This window comes from Amblyraja radiata, chromosome 1, assembly GCF_010909765.2.
Source record: "Amblyraja radiata isolate CabotCenter1 chromosome 1, sAmbRad1.1.pri, whole genome shotgun sequence".
NCBI lineage: Eukaryota > Metazoa > Chordata > Chondrichthyes > Rajiformes > Rajidae > Amblyraja > Amblyraja radiata.
In genome coordinates, this window is record NC_045956.1 from 82,854,322 (window position 1) to 82,882,026 (window position 27,705).

The 27,705-nt window shown below is 44.1% G+C and overlaps 1 protein-coding gene across 7 annotated transcripts in view; it reads right to left on the reverse strand.

The window, feature by feature from the left end:
- prom1 (prominin 1) overlaps nt 1–27,705 on the reverse strand; it is a 124,700-nt gene that overhangs the window by 41,748 nt on the left and 55,247 nt on the right. For all 7 annotated transcript variants that reach the window (XM_033025833.1, XM_033025806.1, XM_033025789.1 and 4 more), the window contains 7 exons: nt 17,216–17,336; nt 17,069–17,132; nt 13,998–14,087; nt 10,092–10,309; nt 9,518–9,592; nt 2,205–2,268; nt 727–886 (listed from right to left, as the gene is read on the reverse strand). In XM_033025833.1, coding sequence (XP_032881724.1) covers nt 727–886; nt 2,205–2,268; nt 9,518–9,592; nt 10,092–10,309; nt 13,998–14,087; nt 17,069–17,132; nt 17,216–17,336 — 792 coding nt within the window. The remainder of the gene's footprint in view (nt 1–726; nt 887–2,204; nt 2,269–9,517; nt 9,593–10,091; nt 10,310–13,997; nt 14,088–17,068; nt 17,133–17,215; nt 17,337–27,705) is intronic.

The following is a 27,705-nucleotide window of genomic DNA, read 5'->3' on the forward strand; positions in this document are numbered from 1 at the left end:
TCCTCCCACCCTCCCATCCGCCCGCCCTCGGGCTCCTCCTCCTCCTCCTCCCCTTTTCCTTCTTTCTTTCCCCACCCCCCATCAGTCTGAAGAAGGGTTTCGGCCCGAAACGTCGCCTATTTCCTTCGCTCCATAGATGCTGCTGCACCCGCTGAGTTTCCCCAGCAATTTTGTGTACCATGGATAAGTGACTTTTAGGTCGGGATCATTCTTCATACTGAATATACAGGTCAGAAATCAGTTCTGTTTTCAACTTTTGCGCAGAGGTTCATATCACATAATTGGTGGCATTCGTGGCGATACACATTTTTAAACTAAAGTTAAGAGACACCTCACCATTGTTAAAAAGCATTCTTGTAATCTTCCATGCTGTGACCATAAATGAGATTTACCGATTACTCTCTTCATGTCGGCACAAGCATATTTGGAAAAACCAAACCATGTGCAAGTTAATTAAATTGCAAACATTTCACAAACAGTCATGACTCGGCATTTAAGGTTGGAATGCATTAAAAGCTGAAGGAAAACAATGCTGGAAATACCCAACTTCACCTACTGTGAAGTAGGAGTTACTGTTTCAACTAGACATTTATTCAGAATTGATCAAATCATCAATCATTGATGTGAAAGTTAAGCTCTGCTTGCCAAACAACCTGACTGAACTGAATATTCAAATGAACTGTTAATTTCAAATTTTCAGCAATACTTTTCTGAAATAAAACCTACCTGTAGAAATCATACTTTTCCAAATAAGGAAGATACTCAAGAAAATATCTCTGACCCTGATTGAGATACGCAGTAGAAGTATTGATCACGTCATCAATAGCTGGTTTCTTACTGAAATCCGAAACCATATTACCAACATCATTGAGAACCTTCTTTACATCTGAAAGGAAAAGAAAAATGTTACAAACTGCATGGTTCCTTGCACACACTTTCTGTCACTGAAACCACTAAAAATGGAGCAGACTCGTGAAAATGCACCCTATATGGAGAGCACATAACATGCGGCAATGCACACTTAGTGTATAATAGATAGAAGCCAAAACATTATTTCTGGAAACAATGTAAGTGGGTGTTTTACGTAAAGTTTCTATGGAGTTGATGAGATCTCAATTTCTACTTAGTAAAAGCAAATTATTGAACTGCCCTGGAGTATACAGTTTCATTTTCCATCCCAAATTAGCAGGTCATCACATTTAAATACTATACAAATTCAGTTTGAGACTTGAAAATTTACTAGGGAGGTATAACTTCTGCGAATAGATTGCCATGCAATTAGAAAAATGACACTGGCACATGGCATACAAACACAAAAAGATACAGTATGTCACAGATATTACATACTGCACTTAATATTTGCTTAAACTTATAGAGGAAGTGCTGCAGAAATGCAAAGTTACCAAGGGTGGCACCAGCAATGGCTGCCTCACCAACAATCTGCCTTTTCTTTCCTTCTTTGTGTTTTAATTGTATGTGTTATACATTTTTTTGTGTTCTTTAGCTTGTTTTATGTGCGGGGTGAGGGGTAACTTTTTCTAATCTCTTACCTCAACAGAGATGCGATTTTTTTCCGTATCGTATCTGCTTCCGCACTGCGGACCAACATCGAGGAGTTGGCGGCCTCTGCTGGAGACCTATTTTGAGAGCTCCACCGCGGTCGCCTGTGGACTTACCATCGCGGAGCTCGCAATCAATTTGCCAAGCTCCAACCATGGGTGCTTGCGGACTTAACACCACGGAGCCCGCAGTCTCTGGTCAGAGACCGACTTCGGGAACTCCAAGCCGCGGGAGTTACAACCGCCCCGAAGTGGGAGTTTCGATCGCCCCGACGCGGGGGCTTCGATCGCGCCGACGGATAGTGCGACTGCCTTGACCGCGGGAGAATAAAGAGGAAGAAGATTGGACTTTTTTGCCTTCCATCACAGTGAGGAATGTGGGGAATCCGCTGTGGTGGATGTTTATGTTAACTAATGTAGTTGTGTCTTGTTGCTTTTTTCCCCCTATGGCTGTATGGTTCGCATATCACTGTACCTTAATTGGTACATGTGACAAGAAAAGACCTTTGATACCTTTTAAAAAGAGACATTAATTGGATAAACAATATAAAATTCTTCATTCATTGGCTATATCTATTGGCTAATTTTGTAGTAATAGCCATTTAGTAAATGCATAGTATAGAAAGTTGATTTTTCTGTAACTACCTGCTGAAACTGCCTTGGTTTCATTTTCAATTATTTCTGGAGTTTTGTTAAATGACGCATGTCCCTAGAAAGATACAAATAAATTAACATGAATATAAACATTTGATATAACTTATCGTCATAAAAATATATTTGGGAGAAAGCTGCTTTATTTTCGTCACAGCTCAGTGTTCTTTCAATGTGGAATCCAATATCTGCGTTTATAATCAATAACCATTCAGACACAGAAATACATAATTTCTACACTACCACATGATCTGCATCTTGGAACTCCCACACACTGCAATGATAGCACCATCACGGCGTGACCTGCTGTTCAGCGTTCATAGGACAATCAGTCACACATCTTGGCCTTGACAGCAAAGATGCTTTTATTAAATTTATTTTTTAATCAAGATAATTGAATTTATCCCAGAAAAAATAAAATCTGCTATGAGAAAATGCAACAAAAACCACAAATTTCTTGGTTCTGCATAATTTGATGATAGTTACAAAATAAATGTTTAATGTTGGTCAAGAGGCACAAGTGTCGCCCTTTCCTCATATTGGCTGGGATAACGATTGTTCGGTGTGCAGGAAACGATTTTTTGTAAATGAGTTTAGTTCAATGTAACTCAATTCCTAAAGGCTATCAGTCCCTACCACAAAGCTAGCCAACACATTGCAAAATGCCAACCACACTCATTAGTCAAGCTACGGAATACTGCCACTCTTATTCAAGGAAAAATTAATCCGTTGAATAAGAGTGGAAATTTTCTTTAACGTGAAGAGACGCATATCCTCCAATCTGATTTTCGAAAGCCTGGGTTTATAGAATTTGCTGAATGAGATGCTGCTCTCTCCACAAGCTCAACCATGACTGTGCCCATGTTTGTCAACTTTTTCTCAACTTCACAAACATAAAACCATAGAATATTTTTAAATTATATCAGCACAATTCAACTGTATTTAATGCAGTGACAGATTAGCATATTACAACACTAAGGCTCAGACTCATCCAACTTCTATACGAATAAACATTGGTGCAAGTTGAATTATTTCTTGGTGAGAAGTAAGACGCTTCCCAGAGCAGAGCTTGTACTGCAATAAAGTTAACACAACAATCATTCCAAAGTGAAGGAGACTTGTTCCACGGACTATTCAGCATAGTCAGCTTTTAGCGGATGCAGAAACGACGACTAAGCTTTCTGAACGATCTTTATTAAACACTCGCTCCTTAGTCAACGGGTCTATTCATGCACATCTGATCACAATGGTGGTCAGCAAAACAACTGTGTGCGAAAGCGAAACCGCGCGAAAACAGCAGCCCCGCCCGAGTCACGTGATCGCGGCTTCCGAACACCGGGTTCGATATCTGCGTGCACCAGCAGGCGCCGCTACATGGCCCCCCCCCCAAAATCCGGGACACGGAAACGCACGGGTAACCGGACGGTTCGACCGGAACGCGCAGTCCAAGGTCGCAGGGCGAGCGTAAAGGACCTGTCCCACCACCAAACGTGGTCGCTTGCGGCGTACGGTCTCGCGGGGCCGGTCCCACTTCGATCGGCGGAGGCGTATGGAGTTGTACGGGGCTGGTCCCGACATCGCGTGGGCTCCAAAAATCATGCACTGTCCGAAAATCCCCCGTGACAACAGCCTGTCGGCCCGCATCCGCATTGAGGCCGTACGCAGCTCCTCGACGGGCGTATGGAGTTGTGCGGGGCTGGTCCCGACATCATACTCACCAATCAGCTGGGCAGGAGGTGGGCCAACTGAATTCGGACGTCGCACGGCGTCGGGCGGTGACGTCATCGTGCAATCTTGACGGTGTACGTCTAGCGCATGGCGTTGCGCGATGACGTCACCGCCCGACGCCGTGCGACGTCCAAATTCAGTCGGCCCACCTCCTGCCCAGCTGATTGGTGAGTATGATGTCGGGACCAGCCCCGGACAACTCCATACGCCTCCACGGTTCGAAATGGGACCGGCCCCGCGAGGCCGTATGCCTCAAGCGACCACGTTTGGTCACGCTAGACACATGCAATCGCATGCTGGTGGGACAGGCCCTTAACATTCGGGGCCGGCATAACAGAACCGGAGGGGCGCAACAAACCCAAACGAGCGTAACAGAGGGGACCGGTGAAACATAACCGGGGGTAACAGGTGCAGAGGGCGGCAAAACGGCCGGTGGATGCCCTCTACGCCGCGGAGTGGCCACTGCCACCGGGCTATCCTCGTCGACGTGTGCTGGCTTAAGGCGGCTGACGGAGACGAACTCCTCCTTGCCACCCATGTTCAACGTGAACGTCGAGGTACCAGTCGCTAACACCTCGTACGATCCTTCGTACACCCGCTGTAACGGTGAGCGGTGAGCATCCCTACGAAGGAAACATAAGCACAATCCCGTAACATAGTAGGCACATGCACCGCGGACGACCCATGTCGGGTGGTGGGGACCGGGACCAAAGTGCGCGCCCGCTCGCGAAGGTCAGCTAACACCGCCGAAGCTGGGATCTCCTGATCCCAGGGGATGGGCAGAAAATCCCCAGGTACTCGCAAAACCGAGCAGTAAACCAGCTCGGCCGAGGAGGCGTTGAGGTCTTCCTTAGGCGTAGTTCTGATGCCTAGGAGAATCCAGGGCAACTGGTCAGCCCAATCGGGGCTGGTGAACCGGGCCTTCAACGCCGACTTGAGGTGTCTGTGAAACCGCTCGACTGACCCATTCAACTCCGGATGATATGCGGTGGTCTGGTGTAACTTCACGCCATACAGCTACGCCATACCACACCAAAGGGAGGACGTGAACTGGGCCCCTCGATCAGTAGTGATATCTGAAGGGACCCCAAAACGAGCGATCCAATGTGAGACGTTAGCCAGCGCACAAGCCTCAGCTGAGGCATCGGTTAACGGTATTGCCTCCGCCCACCTGGTAAACCTGTCCACGATAGTCAGTAGATGAGTAGCCCCTCGCGAACACGGCAAGGGACCCACCAGGTCAACATGGATGTGCACGAACCTGCCGTCTGGAACAGCGAAATCCTGCACGGGCGGGCGCACATGCCTCTGCACCTTGGAAGTCTGACGGGATACAAGCGCGGGCCCATGCTGCGACCTGCTTTCGTAACCCGTGCCAGACGAACTTGGCCGCGACCAGGGCAGAGGTGGCGCGAATGGACGGGTGAGCTAGGCTGTGGATGGTGTCGACAATCCGACGCCTCCAGGCAATCGGGAAGATCGGGCAGGCTTTACCCGTTGAGACATCGCAAATGACTCGCACGCCTGCAGCGCTGCAAGGCACTTCAGTCAGCTTGAGTCACGATTCAACATTGCAGTAATTCTCCATTCCGGCGTCGGCCCTTTGAGCTGCTGCCAGCTCCGCATAATCCACACCTAGGTTTAAAGCGGAAACCTCAGGGACCGCCGGACAGGAGAGCGCGTCGGCCACAACGTTCAGCTTCCCCGCCACATGCCGAATGTCAGACTCGAATTCGGATATGTAGGCGAGGTGCCGCTGTTGCCTGGCAGACCAGGGGTCAGACACCTTATTCAAAGCGAAAGGGGGCGGCTTGTGGTCCGTGCGGCCCTCTAGGAAATAACGGAAATGTCGGATCGCTAGGTAAAGCGCGAGGAGCTCCCGATCGAAAGCGCTGTACGTGATCACCGGGGCCCGCAGCTGCCTGCTGAAAAACGCCAGCGGCAGCCAACGGTTACCTACCCGCTGCTCAAGGACAGCACCCACGGCGACGTCTGACGCGTCCACGGTGAGAGCTGTGAGGGCTGATGCCCTCGGGTGTATCAGCATGGTGGTGTTGGCCAGCGCGGTCTTAGCCCCCTCGAAAGCTATACCAGCCTCCCTGGACCAAACCAGGTTCTTGGACTTGCCGGGCAGACATTGGAACAACGGCCACACGATGGCAGCCGCTGACGGGACAAATCGGTGGTAGAAATTGAATATTCCGATGAATTCGTGCAGGCCCTTGACGGATAGTGGCCTCAGGAAACGAAGGATTGCGTCGACCTCCTCAAGCAGCGGCTGTGCGCCGTGGCAGGTTACCCTGCGACCTAAAAAGGAGATGGAGCGCAATCCGAACTGGCACTTCGCGGTTTTGATCACCAACCCGTGCTTACGCAGCCGTTCGAAGAGCAGGCGGAGGTGCCTAATGTGTTCAGCCTGTGAGCTGCTGGCCACCAGAATATCATCGAGGTAGATGAATATGAACGGCAAACCCCGCCCGACCTGATCCATTAACCTTTGGAACGCTTGAGCGGCATTCCTCAGGCCAAAAGGCATTCTTAGCCATTCGAAAAGGCCGAAAGGGGTGATGGTGGCCGTCTTAGGGACGTCGTCGGGATGGAACAGAATCTGATTATACCCACGGACCAGGTTGACCTTCGAGAAGAAGGCGGCGCTCTCCAAATGAGCCGAGAAATTTTGGATGTTCGGGTCTGGGTACCAATCTGCTGTGGTTACCGCGTTTGAACGCCTGTAATCACCGCAAGGTCTCCATCCCCCGGACTCTTTGGGCACCATATGGAGAGGGGAAGCCCAAGGGCTATCCGACCGCCGGACAATCCCCATGTCTTCCATAAGCTGGAAATCGTCTCATGCGATGCGCAGTTTATCGGGTGGGAGGCGGCGCGCGCGGGGGTGAACCGGTGGACCCTCGGTGGGAATGTGGGGGACCACGCCATGACGAGGCACAGCCCCGTCGAACCGGGGTGTGAGCAACCCTGGGAACTCGGCAAGAAGGGCTGCGAAAGGTTGCTGGATCTCAGCGACCTCGTCGGGTTGCTGTGGAAATGTTAACAGTTTACGCGGCTCGGCAGGGCACAGGTCCGACAACGGGACCATTCGCCCGCCTCTCATATCGACGAGCACCTATATGGGTGGGAGTCGAAATTTAAGTCAGGGGTCCGCGCGCCATAAGTTCGAATGTCGCTCCTGTTAATGGCCGAGAGGACAGGTCCTACCTTACCGATGCAGGTATCATGGGCGGTTGGTGGCAGGATGCTGGCAATGGCACCGGAGTCGACCAGGAAACAGTGGCCGGAGTGGCGATCACGGATGTAGAGGCGTTCGTTCGTGCCGATCGGGTTCGCCTCTATGGGCGATCGGCTGAGGCATTTCCCTGAGACGAGCAGGGGCTTCGACACCATAATGGACATGGTGATAACACCAAAGGCATCGGCTGTACATCTCTGGCTGCGGCGACGCTGCTTCTGCGCTGGGCGAATCATGACCTTCGTCCCGATGTCTTCTCGGTTGCACCCTAGCCGTGGGGTGGGCGAAAGAACAAACGTCCCGCCGTCTGTGGGTCCACAACTCGTCGACTCTCTCTGCGAGGTGCTGAAGTCGGCCCCGGCGAGCATTAAGCGGACTTCGTCCGGCATCTGCTCCAGGAACGCCTGCTCGAACAACAAACATGGACGATGCCCGTCCATCAGGGCCAGCAACTTCGCCATGATGGTGGACGGATGCCTATCGCCGACACTGTCCATGTGGACGATCTTCGCCGCCCTGTCTCTACGGCTGAGAACGAAGATATGTAGCAATAGTGCCTTCAAACCCTCGTATTTGGCTATCGTCGGCGGGTCTCTGATATACGGCAGCAGCCTCGAGGCACAGTCCTGTGGCAGAGCTCCCACCACGTGAAAATACATCGTGTCATCCGCTATGATCCTGTGCAGATGAAACTGTGCCTCTACCTGAGGTTGATCGGGTCAAAATGAAGGCAGCTTGTAGCCCAGTGAGCCCTGCCATCGTGCCGGCCGATTCTGCGGGAAGTAGTCCTCCAGCATGATCCCTGTCTAACGACAGCTAGACAAGTCGGGGTCACCAATTTAGCAGATGCAGAAACGACAACGTTTTCTGAACGATCTTTATTGAACACTCGCTCCTTAGTCAACAGGTCTATGCATACACGTCTGATCACAACGGTGGTTAGCAAAACCACTGTGGCGCGAAAGCTTAACAGCGCGAAAACAGCAGCCCCTCCCGAGTTACGTGACCGCGGCTTCCGAACGCCGGGTTCGATATTGCGTGCACCAGCAGGCGCCGCTACAAGCTATCATTTTTACTGTTGGTGTGATCATGGTTTCTGTTAGCCAGAATTCCCTCGGCAAAGCAAGCTTTTCATGTTTTTACATGGGGCCAAGGAAAGAGCGTTCACGTCGCGGCCCTGTTTCAACCAATCTTTCCACCACCACGCACAAGAAGCACAAGAAGCGCAAGACAGACACCATCGTGCAGATGCCGAGAAGTGTGTTCAGCTCTGGCTGAACAACTTCTAATCTTGTGTGTGGACTCGATAAGAAGAAGATGTTTTTACATGTTGCAAATTGCTGGAAGCACAGGATGAAAAGATTGCAGTGAGATAAGTGAACGGTGCAAGCAATGCTGACTTTAAGCAACAGCAGAAGGAGTGAAAAGGACAGAGAACAAAATGCAGATCAGTATATTTGAATTGAATGGAAAATCAGCTGAGTTGAGACTATATTGATGAAGAATGAAACAAAAACTTTAAAAAGTCTTTAAGATTTACAAGAAATCCTGAATTTTTCCTCAGTTTATAAACATTAATAATAATAATGTATATAATGTAGGACAGTTCAAAGTTTGGTGGTTGGTGCATTAACTTGGAAGAGTAAGTGATTTGCCACTTCACTTGGATGTACTATGCAGATTGCTGGATGGTTGGTCGGGAAGACCAGGGGAAACCTCTTGGACCATTCCTCCATTTCCACCAGTCCTTCCCCTTCTCATTTCACTTTACCACACAATTGCAAGATGCATTAACTGCCCTTCTATATTTTTCCTTCCCACTATACAGGGACCAGGCAACTACAGGTGAACAATTTACTTGCACTTCGAAGTATACTGTATTTGTTACTCAGAATGCGGCCTCCTTTACAGAAACCAGAGTGATACTTTTTACAATTCCTCTTCAGTCCACAGGGGATGACTCAGCCTTTTATTTTCATTTCCAGTTGCCTTTTATTTTCATTTTCCATCTCATTCCCACTCTGCCCTCTCTGTACTTAGTCTCGTACACTGGCCAATGATGCCTAATGCAAGCCTGAGAAACAGCGCTTCATCATCCTTCAGTCCATGTTGCAGCCTCCAGGACTTGAAACGTAGAACCACAATTTGCATTATTTGGAATATACGACTAATCTTTTATCTCCATTAATTATGCTTCAAAAGTAGGCAAAACGTCGTCATTAATTTGTAATAATGCAAATTGTGAACTAAAGAGCCACACCACCAAGAGCACAAAAATCATAGAGCTGGAAGTATTACAAAATTGGTTTGTAAAGTATTGGGTTCTGTTTACCTTCTGAATCAAGTCTTCAAAGTCAGTTTTCAACACATCGTTCACTTTGGCAAGTTCAGAATCCACATTATCTAACTGAAGCATTCAAAGCAAAAAATTAAAAAACATTAGCAAAAGCTTGGAAACCACATCGCACCCAAGACAAATATATTAACAGTCCATAAAGCACTTCTCAAAGAGCACTGTTGCTTATAGGAAACACTGAAGCCACTGGAGGCAGATAAGCTCACAACATTGAGAGTATCTCGACAGGATTAGTATAAATTGGCATCGGGTTAATATATAAATGGGCCCACATGACTTCATGGACATTTGGGCCAAAAGGACTGTTCCTGTGCTGTGTGACCTTTAAATAACTTACATGGAAATATTTTCCCAAGTCAAACTTGCTTCAGAGTTTTCACATTTCGTAGTTGTTTGGTTTGTGCTCAGTAAACAAATGAGCCATCATAGCCAAAGTAAAATTAGTAGGTTGGGAGTGGTGAGCAGGCAAAACAATTGCTGAAGTGCAAATTATAAACCAAACAAGTGAGATATTAATAAGCGCAGTGATGGGTGATTAAAAAGGACCTACCTGGCTAAAATTTACATTGATGCTGATGGTGTCCAGTGAAGCCCTTATGTCATCACATTGGTCAACAGTTCCTGGTGCTTTGCAAGCTGCGTCATTCAGTGTGTTGCCGAGATCTGTTCGTACAGCAGACAGGTTTCCCTGGAGATTGCTGGTTGCTTCCTCTAATGTTCGCTTGGAGACAATCACCTTCTCTAAAGCTTCCTTGCTTACTCTGATGGCTGCAGATTTAGAGGGTTGATTAAAAGTTATCCCACTGCCCAGTAAAACATTTAACTTTTATCTGGCTAGACAAAACCCACCATACATCAGAGTTCTTCATTCTGCTACGTCTTCCACGGAAGAAAACACTCAGATCTTGCAGGATAATTGTTTACCATGTGCCAATCAATTGAATTTTATCAAATTTCCACACGAGTAACAATCATGCAAAATTGCAGTGGGAGGCTCACCAATTTGTCCACGTGGGGAAGTGGTAGCAACCTGCACCACTTTACTATAAAGCACAAGGTTGGACCTGGCACAGATAATGCCCCTCTGTGATATCACTGAGGAAACTAAACTGAGGCAATAAATAGTAAAATACGATTTTCTTTGAGCATACTAATGATTGCTTTTTAAGATTAAAAACTTGATGAAATGTTATAGACTTAATGGTTTGACAATTTATGTGGGGTTGTGTTCAGTGAATCGATTGCCGAGCCTGCGCTTGCTCTCGGCCATATACGAGTCCACGCCTGGAACAGTGGAAACAGTAGATGAGGTTGGAAGAGGTGCAAGTGAACCTCTGTCTCTGCGGAAAGGCCTGGAGATGGGAAGATGTGACTCGTGGTGGGATCCTGTTGGAGGTGGCGAAAATGTCAGAGGATTGTGTGTTGTATGCAACTGCTGATTGGGTGACAGGCGAGGACAAGAGCGACTCTGTCCGTGATGCAACTGGGGGAAGGGGGAACAAGAGCAGAGCTGTAGGATATTGATGAGACCCTAGTAAGGACCTTATCTGTGATAGAAGGGAACCCCCATTCCCGAAAGAATGAGGACGTCTCAGATGTCCTTGTATGGAACACCTCATCTTAGGCGCAGATGCAGCGTAGACTGAGGAATTGGGAGCAGGGGATAGAGTCTTTGCAGGCGGCAGGAAGTGTAGTCTAGATAGCTGTGGGAGTCAGTAGGTTTACACAGTTCAGTCTGTCCAATTTCCACCTGCCTACTGCGCCTCACTTAAGATAACTGGAACAACAGCCATTGCAGGATGACATATGCATTTAAGTTAACAATAAAATTGTTGTGTGTGGGAGTTACAATTTTTTGCGTTTTTGTTAATTTTGATAGGTTCATTGTCAGAATGTCAAAGATATTCACATATTCAATGACAAGGACAGGTGGCAAGCCTGGGGCATGGCGACACCATCTACCGTAGCCATTGCAGTTGAAGAGCTGACTACATGAGTTTGAAGAAGTGCCTGTGCCATGCTCGTCCATAATCAGCAGGTTCACAAGAGGCTCCATCGAGGGTCATACTGGAAGAAACACATCAGCAGGAGGCTCGGGGAGCTTGCTGGTCAGTGGAAGATATGACCCCAATGTCTTTGGTCCTTCCAACTTTGAACTGAAGGGAATTTAATTAATTTGATTAAACTTTCAGAGATGGAGTACAATAGAGGCAGACAATTTTAAAAAAACATGGAAATCTTGCAGCAGATGTATAAAAATCTGATTTGATTCTTCAAAGAAGATTCACATGCTTTATGCATGGGCTGTTTATTGGCAGCAAAAAGGCATTTTCTGGATTCTTTAAAATGTGTTCAATCTTCCATTTGAAGTATATATTGGAAACATTAAGATCCATTTCTAGGTGCAGTTTTGTATTAAGATGTTAAAAGCCTCAAAAGTCAGAAGATATAAAGATTCCTGGGGGGAAAAAAAACAAAAAAAAACTGTGAAAGGTCCCGACTTGAAAAGTTACCTATCCATTTTCTCCAGAGATGTTGCCTGACCCGCTGAGATACTCCAGCACTTGTGCTCTAGGCAAAATGTGAAGTACTGATTTATCACCTCTAGATGGCTACCTGCTTCCACATCATTTAGCAACACAGCATGCAGCGTCTGAAAACCCAATATTAAAGCACACAGAAATGAAAACGTAACACTTTCAAAACTGAGAATTTTGGACCATTTATCACTGGATTTTAATTTTGTTTTTGTAAAATTCATGTTACAAAAGCTCCTTTGTGTACAGCATGTCTAGATTTTTTTCTTTGAATAATGATTCTGGCAAACATTTGTAAATGTCGATACCAATTCAAAACATTCAATATTTAAAAAATATATAAATATTGCTCAAATGTATTAAAATATAATTTATTTCAATAACATCACAGAACTCTTGCAGACTGGTGGATTCTGTGCAATTAAATAATTTCCCAGGTAAATTAAATAAATATGACTATCCAATGAGTAAAATCCACAACAAGGCCAAGCACAACAATTAAATATGAATTTAGACAAAAAGATCATGAACAAACAAGACTTCACATAACTGATACCAAATTTACCTTTGACAGCCCTTTTCACGGTGGCTTCAATGCAAGAAAGAAATAAACCAAAGAAAGATAATAGAAAAGTGTAGAACATAGGAGGAAAAAAAGAACTTGCTCATCCTTTCCTTAGTTTTTTTTTTTAAGCGTGGGTGCATTACATTACCAATAAGCAGAGTTCATTTTCTGTAAACCGTTTCACATTATAGTGCTTAAACTGAAGCACTTCCTTAATCCAGTTTCTCACATGATGTTGACCCATATGATTCCAGATCAGATCATTATGTCAACTATTCCCAGGCAGAATAATATGAAGGAAGAAATCTAATCTATTGACAATTTTTTTCACCTAAAGCTCTTACAAACTCTGTTGGATGGTGTGTGCAATGTACAAGGACGGGGTTGAGATTAACTATCACACCATCCTCTGCACATTTTAATAGACTGGCCGAACACATCATCTATGAAACAACAGGAAGCTGGGCATGGTATCCAAGATTAGGATCAAAATTTGCAAAAGTTACAGGATTTTGGAGAATAAAAGGAATGGTGAACGTTGAAAATTCAGATCATAGATGGAGGCAAATAAAACAGCTTAATTACAGAAAATTCAGTCATGACACACTTGCCACCCAAATGGGATGCCTTTTCAACTGACCCCACATGGTTACGATAGCCCGAAATTCTAGCATGCTGCAATTGTCTGCAGAAATTTGTTTAATTAGAATTAATGAACAATAACGTTTCAACTATTTATCTCAAATGCATTTTAACCCCTGCTTTGAAGATGTTCATTACATATTGTTCTTTAACCTGTTTCACTTCTCTAAGAGATATAATAAAACTAAACAGCAATTTTTTTCAGCACTCAAAATTAGTTTTCTTTTAAATCACATGGTTATAATACAAATGTGGAAGCTTATAGCAATAACTTTATTAATTGAAGTAGGAGCATTAATAAAATGTATCCATGAAAAGATTTGAATTTAGTTTGAATAAAATCTGTAGCATTTAACTCTCTGTACATCCGTGTCAGTAGGTGTGTATCTTGCAAAAGTCCAGCTGTTAGTGTATAAGTCTAATTTACAGCAGATTGTCATTTAATATCTTCATTTAGAATAACGAGGACCCCAGTTCACCCTACGATGCGTCACCCTAAATTCCAAGTTGCACATGGTGTTAGCCAAGTATAGAATGTTCTCTGCATGTTATGGAATCCGTGCACCTTCCAATTCCACTCCCTGCAAACCTATCCCCCCCACCCCCACCAATACAGAGATTTGCACTATTTGGTTATAATTTAAAATAGGTTATAATTAAGCATTACACTCATTGCACTACACTTAAACACTACATCATGCACTCAACGAACCTTTGGCCATGTGGAAGCAAGCATCCAGCGCAGGAATAACATCCTTTGCAAAGCGAACTTTCACTTTACCACCAAGTACACGGTCAATATCTAAGCGGGAGAAAGAATGAGTCAGTTAGTTCTGAGAAATGCAATTTATGCAAGTTATTTTTGCCAGAATTTATTTTTAAACCCGTGATGCAACCAGTCAGTCAGCTCTCTAGTAGACACCTGTACAAGTTCAATAGAGTATTCATCAACATAATGAATCTCCTCAATTTATTATACTAGAGGTATTGATGAACTTTCTTAGTGATTGCATCAACATGCTGAGCTCCCAGATAGATCTTCAGAAATATGAATGTCCAGGGATCTAAAGTAGTTGACTCTCTCCACTGCCATCATGTCAATAAAGATAGGTTCATGGATCTTCTGCACTCCACTTCTAAAGTCAACAATTAGTTCCTTAATCTTGTTAATGTTGAGCGCAAGATTGTTGTTCTGACATCATTCCATTATATTGCCGTTCTCCCTACTGCTCTCTGGCTCATTGTTGCCCGTTATTCATCCAACAACAGTGGTATCGTCGTTGAATTTAAAGCTGGTGTTGGAGCAATGCCTGGTTCCAGTCATGGGCACAGAGTGAATCGAGCAGAGGACTGCACACATCAGTGCGCTTGTGATGATCACGGAGAAGTAGGCATTGGTGCCAATTTATAGTGATTGTAGTGTGCTGATGAGGAAGTAATGAATGCAAGTGTGCAAGAATGAGCGGAGACGCATTTGATCCAAGTTTTATAAGTGGACTCTTTTGCTTTTGTGCTGCAGGATCATTTTAAACAAACAGTATGAACTGCCAGTTAAGGCTAACAAACATAACTTCTAAATACATCAGCACCACATTTTGCATAAATTACACATGACCTTTGACTTGTCAATCTACTCTTATCCACAAAAAATGTCGTGCCTGCCTGATTTAATGCAAGAGCTTATTCAACCAGTTTCACGACAGAGGTTGCCATATGTCAGAAATGAAGTAGTTGGCAGCAACAGAAGCTGGAAAATGGGAATTTCCTGCTGGAGGTTACCAGATCTTTCTGGCATTTTGCAATCAGCTGTGAGTGTGTTGGCTTCAGTCTAACCACAGATGCTAGAGCACAGGCATCCAGAGTAAATGGTGCATTGAATTTTAGTTACTAGTTATGTCCATGTTCCAATCTTTAGCTGCATAAAACTTTAAAAGTGGTCTATTGTCGTCATCTTGGTTGTAGCCAAATTTTAAATGCTTTTGGGCAGAAAACACAGCCTACCGGTTCCACAAGTGCTGGCAAAATGTTTCTCTCTAATGACCCCCCACCCCACTCACGTCCAGTAATAATGTCATGGAATACAAGATATCCATAGTAAATGGAGGAAAGCATTCTGGAATCACTTGGCATTCAACTCATGCAAGTGTCGAGTAAGGTAGCGCCCATTTCCCAAAACATTTGACTATCTCAAGATACCTTCAAGTGTCCTTGAACAGAAATAGATCATTTTAAAATGATGGATCTCTAAGGAATGAGTTGAAATTTTAATTTGTCATATTAAATGATATGAAATAAAGCAGATTATAATGAAGTAAAATTCAATAAACCTCAAGACAATCCCACTTACCATGCATCGCAATATAATTCATTTTATTTTTAAACACCTCAATTGATTAGGTCGATTTTAACAGAAGCAACAGGCACAATTAAGTGATCAGCAAGAAATGCAAGTAGTAAAATTGTTTTTAAGTATCCTTTGATCTTATTGCACACTAATAAAAAGGTGCAATATAGACATTTTGAAACTCAACATATACTGCTGGATGTTTGCCAATCAATGTGTACAGATCAGTAAAGACAATAATGAAAAATTACAATTTGATAGAAATGCAACAGATCAGGTAGCATTTGCAAGGGAAAATAAGATGTTTGGGTATTCTATTCATTTGGGTTACCTAATATTTCCATTTTGTTGCACAGAATTCCAGATTTCCTTATCATTTGAATATTAAATAATTACATTTTGGTGCAAAACATGTTTTAATTATCCATATATTGTTAGACCTAAATTCAGTATCTATTCCACCTCCCCCTTCTGCTCTTCACAGGGACAACTCATTCTGTGACTCTCCGACCTCATTGCCCCTCATCCCCTGGTATTTGTCCCTACACCTCCCCACATCAATCACCATCCAGGGAACCAAGCAGAGAGAGGCAGAGATTCATTTGCACCTCCTCCGACCTCATCTATTGTATTCCATGCTCTTGATGTAGGCCTCGCCCCCCCGCCAACCTATGCCGGCAAAATCAAATGTAGACCAGGTGCTTGCTGTGCAGAGCACCTGCCCTCCATCTACATTTGCACAACTGGAGCTTCCTGGTGTACATCATTTCAAATGCTTTAACACCAAGCTGTCTGTCCTCATCTTCTTTTCTGCAGTGTTGAAGCCAAAATCAAACTCACAAAATAACCTCATTTTCCACTTGGGTAGCCCACAACCTAAATAATATGAACATTAAATTTTCCAATTTCAAGTAACTTACACCCTGTGTCCATCTCCCATTTACCTTCCCACTCCCTTTGTTCACCTTCCCTCTCCCCCCAACCCAGTTACCTGGATTTGTTACTATTCCCTACCTGTTTCCATCCACCCATCATTCCCCCACCTGACCAGTTCCACCCAGAAATACCTTTGACAATTTAGTACATTTCTTGGCTACTTTCCTCTTCAGCGGCACAGACAGTTGCAGCAACCATAAATTACTGGAAGCAAATACATTTTCCTCAGTATGCAGACCAAACTGCTGGAGAAACCCGGCAGGTCAAGCAGCATCTATGGAGGTAGAAGAATATCCCCAGTGTGACTTGAAACACCTGCTATCCATCTCCCTCCGTATGTGCTGCCAGGTTACTACTGGTCCACCAGCAGCATTATTTGCTCCAGATTACAGCATTCAGTCTCTTATGTCTTCTTGTGAAGCACCTTGCCCAGCTGTCACAGTTCATTGCAATAGCCAATAAACACAAGTTCATCGAAAGTAAACTAAAAAAGGATTACTTACTGTTAAGATCAGAGAATGCTCTGTTCTTGGTTGTGTCATATTGATGTATGATATATTTTATTTGCTGAAAGAAAAAAAAAAAAAACATTTGCTGAAGTTCACTACATTTTAAATCTTCCTTCTCTATGCAGCCAAAATATTTCTTACTGTTGGTGCTTGATCGAGCAAAGTGTGTAGATCCTGGAAGTTGTTGTTGACCAGCTTCTTAACACCTTTAATTTGGTTGGTAAAGTTTTGATTTGCTGCAAACATGCACAGGGTCCCTGCCCTGTTACAAATATACAAAAACATTATTTTAAAATATGCAAATGGCTATGTGTATCCAGAGTTTATGATGCCAAAATCAATTATATGCATAAATTACCAATGTGACAAAATGTGTTGAATGATGTTTTCTAAGTTTATCAACATGAATTACAGTGATTAGAATGTAAATTACATTGCAGGAACAAATATTTATTCACTCCTATATTATTTTGAAGCTTTTTAAACCAATTAGCATTCCAAAAAACAGGAGGAATTTTAAAATATTAATTAGCAGCAAAATTCCGCAATTTGAAAAGCATGGGTAATTTGACTCGTGTCCAAAGTGTGATTATGTGTTAACAAGAGGATAGCACAAGCCAGCTCTGCATTTGGAAGACTGAAAAGCATGGGAAGAAGAGAAATCAGCCGAAAGTCCAAGGTGCACCGTGCAGTTGTCATTTCCACATCGTCAGAGACATAGACCGTGTGCATTCGACATGCCAAACGCTCTATCTGTGCAGAATACTTCATATCAAGTGGCAAGACAAGATTCCTGACACAGATTCTGTCCCAAACAAACCTCCCCAGAATTTACAAATTGCTAAAAGTATCACAGATCAGGTGCCAAGGACATGTCAGAAGACAAAATAACAAAGCAGCTAGTTTAAGGAGAGCTGACAAACAAGCACACGATGGGCAGAACAAGAGATTCAAAGACTCTCAGGACATCCCTGAAGAGATTCAACATTGACACATCACAGAAAACAACAAGCATTGGACCATCACGCAGAAAATGCAGTCCTCGCTCATGTGACAATCTCGACAAACAAGCAGCACGAATGCTGCAGCATCCCTACAGCTGTCACCCCAAGGGAACTAGCTTTCTATCCCAAAACTAATGTAATCAGCCACATTGCTACGTTATAGACCAGATGTCACGGCCGTACTCTTATCAGGAGTAACATACATCCATATGCTATTCCCTTCCATGAAACAGAAATAGTTTGCTTTACGCCTACCATTTAATGAACATGTTAAATGAAGAGAAGAAAATATGACATTTCCTGTCTGGACCTTCTTGACACTAGGTAAGAGTGGTAAAGGCAGTGCATGGTACGCTTGCCTTCAATCGGTACAGCCATTGAGCACGATAGTCAGGAAGTCATGTTGCGTCTTTATAGGACTTTGATTAGGCTGCATTTGGAATACTGTGCAGTTGTCACCCCATGTCAAGAAGGATAGAGGCTTTGGGGAAGGTGTAGAAGAAATTCACCAGGATGCTGCTTGGATTAAAGGATATTAACTATAAGGAGAGGTTGAACACACTTGAATTGTCTTCTCTGAAGCATTGGAGGCTAAAGGAAGACCTAATAGTACATAAAATTGTAAGCGGCATAGATAGGGTAAACAATCAGAACATTCCTTCCATTAATCACCTGGAAGAACCACGGAGACGGCAAATGCACAGAACGTTCTCTGGGAGGGGGGGGGGGGGACCAAACATCCATCCCCAGTGGCTCAGTAGAACAACTGATCAAGGGCCAAGATATATTGCCACTGCGGTAGGTGGAGGGGAAAAGCCCATTTGATCTTTTCTTCACATAACTACTCACCTCAGATGAATCTGTCCATGCCAGTATCAGTAGGAGTGACCCCACACACTTTATGGAGATGAAATCCTGTCTTCAGTGAAAATACATTTCGTATGGAAAGCCACCACCACCATGCGGAATGGGGAGGCTGCAAATAGTTCTATTCAGCATGGCGGTAGTACCTTGCAACATGAAACGTATTTTCACTGAAAACAGGATCTAATCTCCATAAGGTCTGTATGCAACTCGGGACTAGGCATCTGAGGCAACGTGGGCCATCAGCAACAAAATTGCACTCAACTAAAATTGGCAACCTCACAGCCCAGCATGTCCCCTGGTCTACCATTGTTTAATTCTGGACAATTAAATAACTTGCTGCAGGAGCAGGCTCCATATATTGCACTATTCTTAGTGGGGTGGGGGGGAGAAGAGGACCTCAGCAATCAGTGCAAAAGAGAAAGCTGAAGCATTTGCAAGTATCTGCAGCCATAAGTGCCACGTAGATGGTGCATCTCAGCAAATTTCAGTGGTGCCCAACATAGATGGCAATCTTCCATAAGACAAAGAAATGTCTAAAGACATAGGATGAGGTAAAAGCAATGAGTCATAACACCATTCCACCAATAATATTGATGACTGTCAATCCATGAACCAGTCTTCATCAACAGGGTGGCAATGGAAAGTGTCAACAGTTAAGCTCCAGGATATGCTTCTCTCTGAGCATCCAGCATGGGCCTAGCACACAAAGAAAGTTTAGCAACATCTTCACTTCCTTAGAAGATGGAGAAAATTCAGGATGCTGCCAAATACTCTCGGTGTGGTAGAGATAACTGATCAGCTCGAACACCCAAGACTAAAGGAGGCTACAGAGAGTAGAAAACATTCTACTGCTCCCACAGGTATCGATCTCCCATCATAAAGGAAACTAGCCGCTTCAAAAAGATACAAAGCACACTGGCCACATTCTTTTTGGTACAGGAGCATGAAAATCACGACCACCAAGTTGAAGAACAGCTTGTTCCCAGCATCCATCATGGTTTTGAGCAGCACACAACTATAACTACTATCTCAGCAACTATACCCTGCAATGGACCGTTTTTGGTTGCACTATTGGACTTTTGCTTTGTACTATTATGCTTAGCTAGTATTAGAAACATAGAAAAATAGGTGCAGGAGTAGGCCATTTGGCCCTTCGAGCCAGCACCGCCATTCAATATGATCATGGCTGATCATCCAACTCAGTATCCCGTACCTGCCTTCTCTCCATACCCCCTGATCCCTTTAGCCACAAAGGTCACATCTAACTCCCTCTTAAATATAGCCAATGAACTGGCCTCAACTACCTTCTGTGGCAGAGAGTTCCAGAGAATGTCCTTCCTCAAATTAGGAGACCAAAATGGCACACAATACTCCAGGTGCGGTCTCACCAGGGCCCTGTACAACTGCAGTAGGACCTCCTTGCTCCTAAACTCAAATCCTCTCGCAATGAAGGCCAACATGCCATTAGCTTCCTTCACTGCCTGCTGTACCTGCATGTTTACTTTCAGTGACTGATGTACAAGCACACCCAGGTCTCGTTGCTCATCTCCTTTTCCTAATCTGACACCATTACTGCATCTGCCCACTCACCCAACCTATCCAAGTCACTCTGCAGCCTCACAGCATCCTCATTGCAGCTCACATGGCCACCCAGTTTTGTGTCATCCACAAACTTGGAGATGTCACATTTAATTCGCTCATCTAAATCGCTAATATATATTGTAAATAACTGGGGTCCCAGCACCGAGCTTTGCGGCACGCCAATAGTCACTTCCTGCCATTTGAAACAGACTGTTAATTCCTACTCTTTGCTTCCTGTCTGCCAAACAGTTCTCTATCCATGTCTATACCCTACCCCCAACACCATGTGCTCTAATTTTGCACACTAATATTTGTTATTAAGTTGTTGTATTATTGTATATTTGTGTATTATTGCATTAATGGGCCTGTTAACCCAAATCAAGAATTTAATTGTTCCAGTGCTAATATTCTTGATGTGCTCCGGAACGTGCTGCACCCTTTGGTCTGCTGTTCCAGAGCTGCAACACAAAGTCGATCTACATGTACCTGACAATGTAGAAAATTGCCCAAGCCAGTCCTGTCCACAAGCAGCAAGATAAATTCAATCTACTGTTGATCAAGAGCAAAGTGACAGAAGGAATAATTGGTGGTGCTATCAAGCAACCTCTGCACATCTCAGTTTGGGTTCTGCCAAAGTTATTAAGTTGCTGATCTCATTTTAGCCTTTATCCAAACATGAACCAAATTGCTGAATTCTAGAGATGGTGAGTGTAACTACCCTTGCTATCTCGGCAGAACGTATACGAAGAAACTGGCAGTATGTGGTTGAATGTGGCTTGAGTGTTAAGAAGCCCTGGCTAAATTGTAGTTAATGGGAATCGGGCAAAACCCTCTGCTGGCTGGAATCATACCTAGCACAAACAGAGATGGTTGCGGTGGTTGGAAGCCATCCTCTGCCTTAGATAATTAACTCAGCAGGAGGTCCTCATGGCTGTGTTAGGCCCAATCATCTTTAAAGGCCTTCTTTCAATTGTTAGCTCAGAGGTAGGGCTGTTTTCTTATGATTGCACAATGCTCAGCACTATTCATGACTACTCAGATAATAGAGAAATTCACAACTAAATGCATCAAGACCTGGATAATATCCAGCCTTGGGCTGTTAGGTGGCAAGGAACAGACACACCACACAAGTGCCTGGCAATGGCCTTAGCCATCAGGAAAAATAATAGCTATAACCCAATGCATTCAACGCCATTGACAACACTAAATTCTCCCACTATCAATATCGTAGAGGTCATCCCAAATTTACACTATGTGGCTATTGGTCAGAGTCTAGGAATCCTGCAGCAAATAGTTCACTTCACATTTCCCCAAAGTCTGTCCACCATCTATCAGGTTCAAGTCAGGAGACTGATAGAATACTCACTACTTATTTGGATGATTGCAGCTTCAACAGCACTCAAGAAGCCATGATCAAACAAGACATAGTAATCCGCTCAATAGACACCACATTCCCTCACTCCACCAACGCACAGAATCAGCAATTGGCGCCGACTACAGAATGCACTGCGGAAACTCAGCAAAACTCTTTGAAGAAGATCTTCCAAACTGACAATTTCTTCCAGCTAGGATAAAGGAAGCAAAAGCATGGGAACACCACCAATTCAAAGCTGCCCTCCAAGCCACACACCATCCTGATTTGGAAATATATCATGGTTTCCTCAGCACTGGGTCAAAATCCTGACCTCCCTCCCTTATATCATCACGGGTTACCCACACTTCATGGCCTGCAGCATTTCATGGAGGCAGTTCCCCACCATCTTCTCTAGGGCATGGAGATTTGCTGGTTTAGTGCCGTATAACCCAGGAGCAAATAAATGTCTTTATTCTTGTATTCTGCCTTTCAATAATGGATATAATTTTTCCATATTATATTCTACCAGTCACAGATTTGCTCATTCATTATATTCCCTTTAATGCTCTTTTCATCCTCCTCATTCCAGACTGCAAGCCAGATTAACAGCTGGATACATTACACTTGGCTCTCCTCAAAATAACTGCTACTAATTGGTAGATATACATACATCAGCATTTTTTCTAATTACTGATATTTCCACGAGTAATTAAGAAAGCTGAGAAATATAATAAAAATGCACTTCTGAATTCAGTATTAATGTTTCCCAAACTAATCATTTCAGCAGATTGAAGTAGTTCAGTGATAGCTAATAGGTTTAAATGTTGCATGCCTGTAGCTTAATGCACACACACAAAACCAAACTAGGTCACTGTTAGTGAAGTATTTTGCTAGTTTTACCAAATGGTGCTCAATGGAAGCAAGAAAAGATTATACTAAATCCCCTTAATCCTGATATGCATGTTTTTAAACAGAAATATGACGTGTACTGTGATATTTGGTGGACTGTGGGGTGGGTGGAACCGTTGCTCCTCCCGTGCAGCAGGTGGCGCTGCACAGAACAAAGGGAGATGTTTTGTATATAGTTTATCCTGCCTGTAGACAGTGTGTGTGGTTGCAGCCATTTTGAGTTGTCTTGCTGCCAGCATTGGGTAAAGCATTAAAAACTTCTGTTGTAAATTAAAGACTCTCAAGTTTTGTGCAGACCTAGAAAAAGAACACGAAAGTGGTGTCAAGAGTGGGATACTTCGGTTTGCGTCCAAAGACCCAGATAAGAGACTTTTTTTTTAAATTTAAAAAAAAAACAGAACTCAAACTAACATGTCTCGACAATTCGATCCCCAGCGAGAAAGGTGGTCGTTGTATTGAATGTGCGCCGAGTTATACTTTGGAAGTATGGCAATTATGACTGGCCAGAGGAAGAAGGCTGCCTTGTGTTCATCAATGTCTCCAGAAACTTTTGCACTGCTTCAAAATTTACTTACAGAAGAAGTAACTGAAGTTTCTTATGTTAGAATCACAACAGCTTTGCAGCTGCATTTCGAAGAAAGTCAAAATTTCCTCGTAGCGCACCTCGATTACTACCAGACGATGCAACAGGAAGGGCTATCGATCACCGAATTTCTTGCCGAACTTCGCACCAATGCAAAGGCATGTGATTTTAAAGCTCAATGCTGCAAAAAATGCCAAGACGATGCGTTGCGGGATAGACTGGTCATGGGCTGCAGGCACGCATTCATCCAGCAGGCGATTCTCAAGGAATCGGACGCCTCATTGAAGAATGTGGTGCAGTGTGCTAAGATGGCCGAGCTGCTAAGTAAAGAACTGCACAAAATGGCCGGCGAAACAGCGTCGAAGCTCCCCCAGGAGGAGCATACAGTTCGTCAGGCTCGACCGCAACGCCAGATTCCGCAACGCCAGAAACAACTTGATCAACCCAGAGTAAATCCGGAGAAGGTGGGACAGTTTCAGAAGGGCCGTCTCCCTGTGGGGGGAGGATCAAAACCCTGCTACCGGTGCGGCTCAACTGCTCATCATCACCGCGAGTGCCCGTATATCGAGTCCTTTTGTTATGCCTGTTACCAAAAAGGTCATCTCCAGGCAGTGTGCCAATCCGTAGGAAAGCTGAGAAAGGACAAGAAAGCGCAAAACACAGTCGACCAAATCGCGGTGATCATTTCTATTGAAGTGCTCGGGGTGTCCACGATCACCGACAAGCCAAGGATTTTGCTACGGGTCTCGAACGTCAATCTACAGTTCCAGGTGGACACTGGTGCAGCTGTGTCGCTAGTGGGTCAGGACATCTGGGAGAGGATCGAATCGCCAACACTGAAGCCGATCCACCTCCAACAGCCCATTCCCACGAAAGGCAAATGCACTGTCGCCGTTTCCTGTAATGGTATGACATAGATGTTGCCGCTGATCGTCGTTGGTAAAGAAGGTACATCCCGGTGTGCCATCGACTGGATCCAACCTTTCAAGCTTGACATGAACGCCTTGATCTATGATGGATCAACTATGGCAATGTCATCTACCACAGATCGCACTTGGCATCGGACATTGCACAAAGACGAAGGCACGGCTCATACTCAAAGACGATGCCATCCCTAAGTTCTTCAAACCAAGACCAGTTCCGTTCAGTCGGATGGACGCCGTCGACAAGGAACTCTGCAGTCTTGAAGAAATGGGAATTATCACCCATGTGGACCATTCAGATGGGCCACACCCATAGTTGTCGTTCAGAAGCCTCGCGGCAAGGTGCGCATCTGTGGCGACTACAAAGTGACTGTAAACCCTCAATTGCACATTGATCAACACTCCATACCACTGTTCGTCAAGTTGCAAGGAGGACAGTACTTCTCGAAATTGGACATGTCCGACGCATATCTCCAAGTGGAACTGGACAACGAGACAAAAAACCTGCTCGTGTTCAGATACAACCGATTGTCGTTTGGACCGGCACCAGCCATCTTCCAGAAACTGGTCGACAATCTGGTTGCAGGGATTCCGTACGTAGCCGCCTACCTGGATGACATAATTGTCACCGGCCGGACAGAGGAAGAACACCTGCAGAACCTAAAACAGGTCCTCACGGCACTGAACAACTACGGCATGAAGTTGAGGATGGACAACAGGTCACATATCTCGGACATGTGATCTCAGCAAGTGGTCTGAAGCCATCGGAAGAAAGAGTGGACGCCATTGTGAAATTGCCGACGCCCGAAAATGCGAAGCAGCTTGAAAGCTTCATTGGCAAAGGTGAACTACTATGGCAAGTTCATACCGGCACCTTCGACTTTGTGCGCACCATTGAGCAACCTTTGAAAACAGGACGTCGAACGGCACTGGTCCAAAGAATGTGACCATGTATTCACCAGGTTGAAGGAGATGCTCGCCCAGAAGATGCGTTTGGTCCACTATGACCCATCGAAGCCGATCTCGCTGGCCGCCGATGCAACGCCGTCTGGTCTTGGAGCAGTAATCTCACAAACGGCGCCGAACGGCAAGGAAGAACCAATAGCGTTCTCATCCAAAACGCTGACGACCGTCGATAAAAACTAAAAATTGGGTAAAGCATTAAAGACTTCTGTTGTAAATTAAATACTCTCAAGTTTTGTGCAGACCTAGAAAGAGAACACAAAATGTACCTCTCTACTTTTTCCTAAACTTGAGAAGCAAGTCCCCACTATTCCATAACCAACACTTCCGCCTCAGTTCTCAGATAATGCAACTGTCCTATTCACCACTTCACCTAATGAATGCCCTGGATATGCCTTGTCCTGGGGGAAAAAGTGACTCGCTTCCTCCACTCCCATCTAAACGATGCGCAGTTGTGGCATTTGAAAGTATAATTTTTTAATTTGTACATTGTTGAAACGCATCCAGGATTACTTGTGCCAAATGAAAATAACCTGGCTTAGTCTGAAGGGTCTCCATCCGAAACATCACCCATTCCTTCTCTCCAGAGATGCTGCCTGTCCCGCTGAGTTACTCCAGCTTTTTGTGTCTATCTTAATCGATTGGTCATTCCTCAATGCAGCCCTGGAGAATTCTGCAACGCCACCTCAATCCTAGCAGCGAGATCAGTCGACTGGCATAATGAACAACCCCAATTTAATAGGGTGCAGGTAAGAACAGCTCAATTCATCTCCGATCCATGCTTAATAAAAAAACTGCAGATGGTGGTATTCACAAGTGCATCTAGCCTAGCAATTGTGACGAGGAATAGGATGAATTGAACATGAAGTGGTAATAGCAGTTCCAATTCAACAACTTTCTCAAGTTTTGGAACAAAGCTCTATTTGCATTATTCATTCGAAGAATCCATTTTAACATATCCTTGGCCCCCAAAAATTAACATTCTAAGGCAACATCAACCACACCACATAAACAACTCCTTCATGCTTTTGAACAAGAAGGTATGTGATGCACTGCACAAACAACACAAAGATGCTCTGAACGATCACAGCACTGCTTTCATCCTCTAGAGACAAGCAGTAATATACTTGGCCTACAATTGTGGTGCAAAACAAAGTATGCACACTTATCCAGCTGTGTACAGATATTACTTCTAGCATACATTTTCAATTATCTACCTTAGATATTCTCAATTTCCTTAAAATACATCAATCATATTGCACTATGTAGAGAGGAACTGCAGATGCTGTTTTAATCTGATGAATTATATTACCAATTTGACTACAAGTATGAGGGTATTGCAACTTTGGGCTCGAGCAAAACCGATGGAGCTTATCCTTCAGACAGCATCAGCATTTTTCATACTACAGTATTTGTATTCTAGTACTCCAAAACAACTTGTTCCAGTAGTTTATAAATTACCATGGCAACAGCAATGCACACCTCAAGCTTTCTCTCCCTTTGCCCCTTATTTCACAGCTGAAATATTCAGTTGTTCCACTGTCTGCCACATTAAAAAAAAATCAAAAGACTTCAAGCCAAGCAAAGTATTTGGTGGTGGGATAGGGGAATAGAGAAATCCTTAGTCATGGTAGACAAATATTTAGCATCAATCTGTAAACATACACCACACACATGCCTTTGAATCTATGTGTTGCCCAAACATGTTGTCATTTACAAAATGCATGTTTCCCTTCAAATAGGTTTCCCAAGCAGTAAAATGTATAATTACAATTTAAATTATAATTCCATGGTTCAGCCAATCTGACCATGAGATGATACAATGTCAAACATACAAATGTTACTCATTCCTGGAAAAAAATAATCATCTTTTCTATAAAGGACATTTTACCCTTGTTGCATTTATCTTAGCTTTTGAACAGTGCTCCATTTCCAGTTCAATGCCCAAAGGATCAGCATCAAATTATATGCTTTTCATAATATGTTATTTAACCTGCTCAAAGGGAAACTGATAGTTGGGTACAAACGGGTGGATACAATGCTTGCACTATTAATTCAATGAGTTTCCAGCGATGAGATTAAAATTAGGTAAATCATAATCAATTCTAAATTCTTAGAAAGACCTCTTTGTTCCCATTTTGTAAAGCAAGGATCGACAGTATCCACAGGCTCTCAAGGTCATCTGCACCACTGGAACAGACAAAGGGTAATTGAAGACAAGAGAATTGTGAAAACAACAAAGGCTCTTTCAGAGGAATTAAAATTCCCATGTATTCTGTATTAAATTATTTTGCCGTAGCAATAACTTTTTCTTAATACAGAAAACGCACCGGCATCGGATGCTCTGAATGCATTTAACTTTCAGATTTGCTGTCAAGTTATTCTTTTGCCATTGCCCGAGGAAGCATTAAATTTACCATGGTCGTACAATATTCATTTATTTTTCT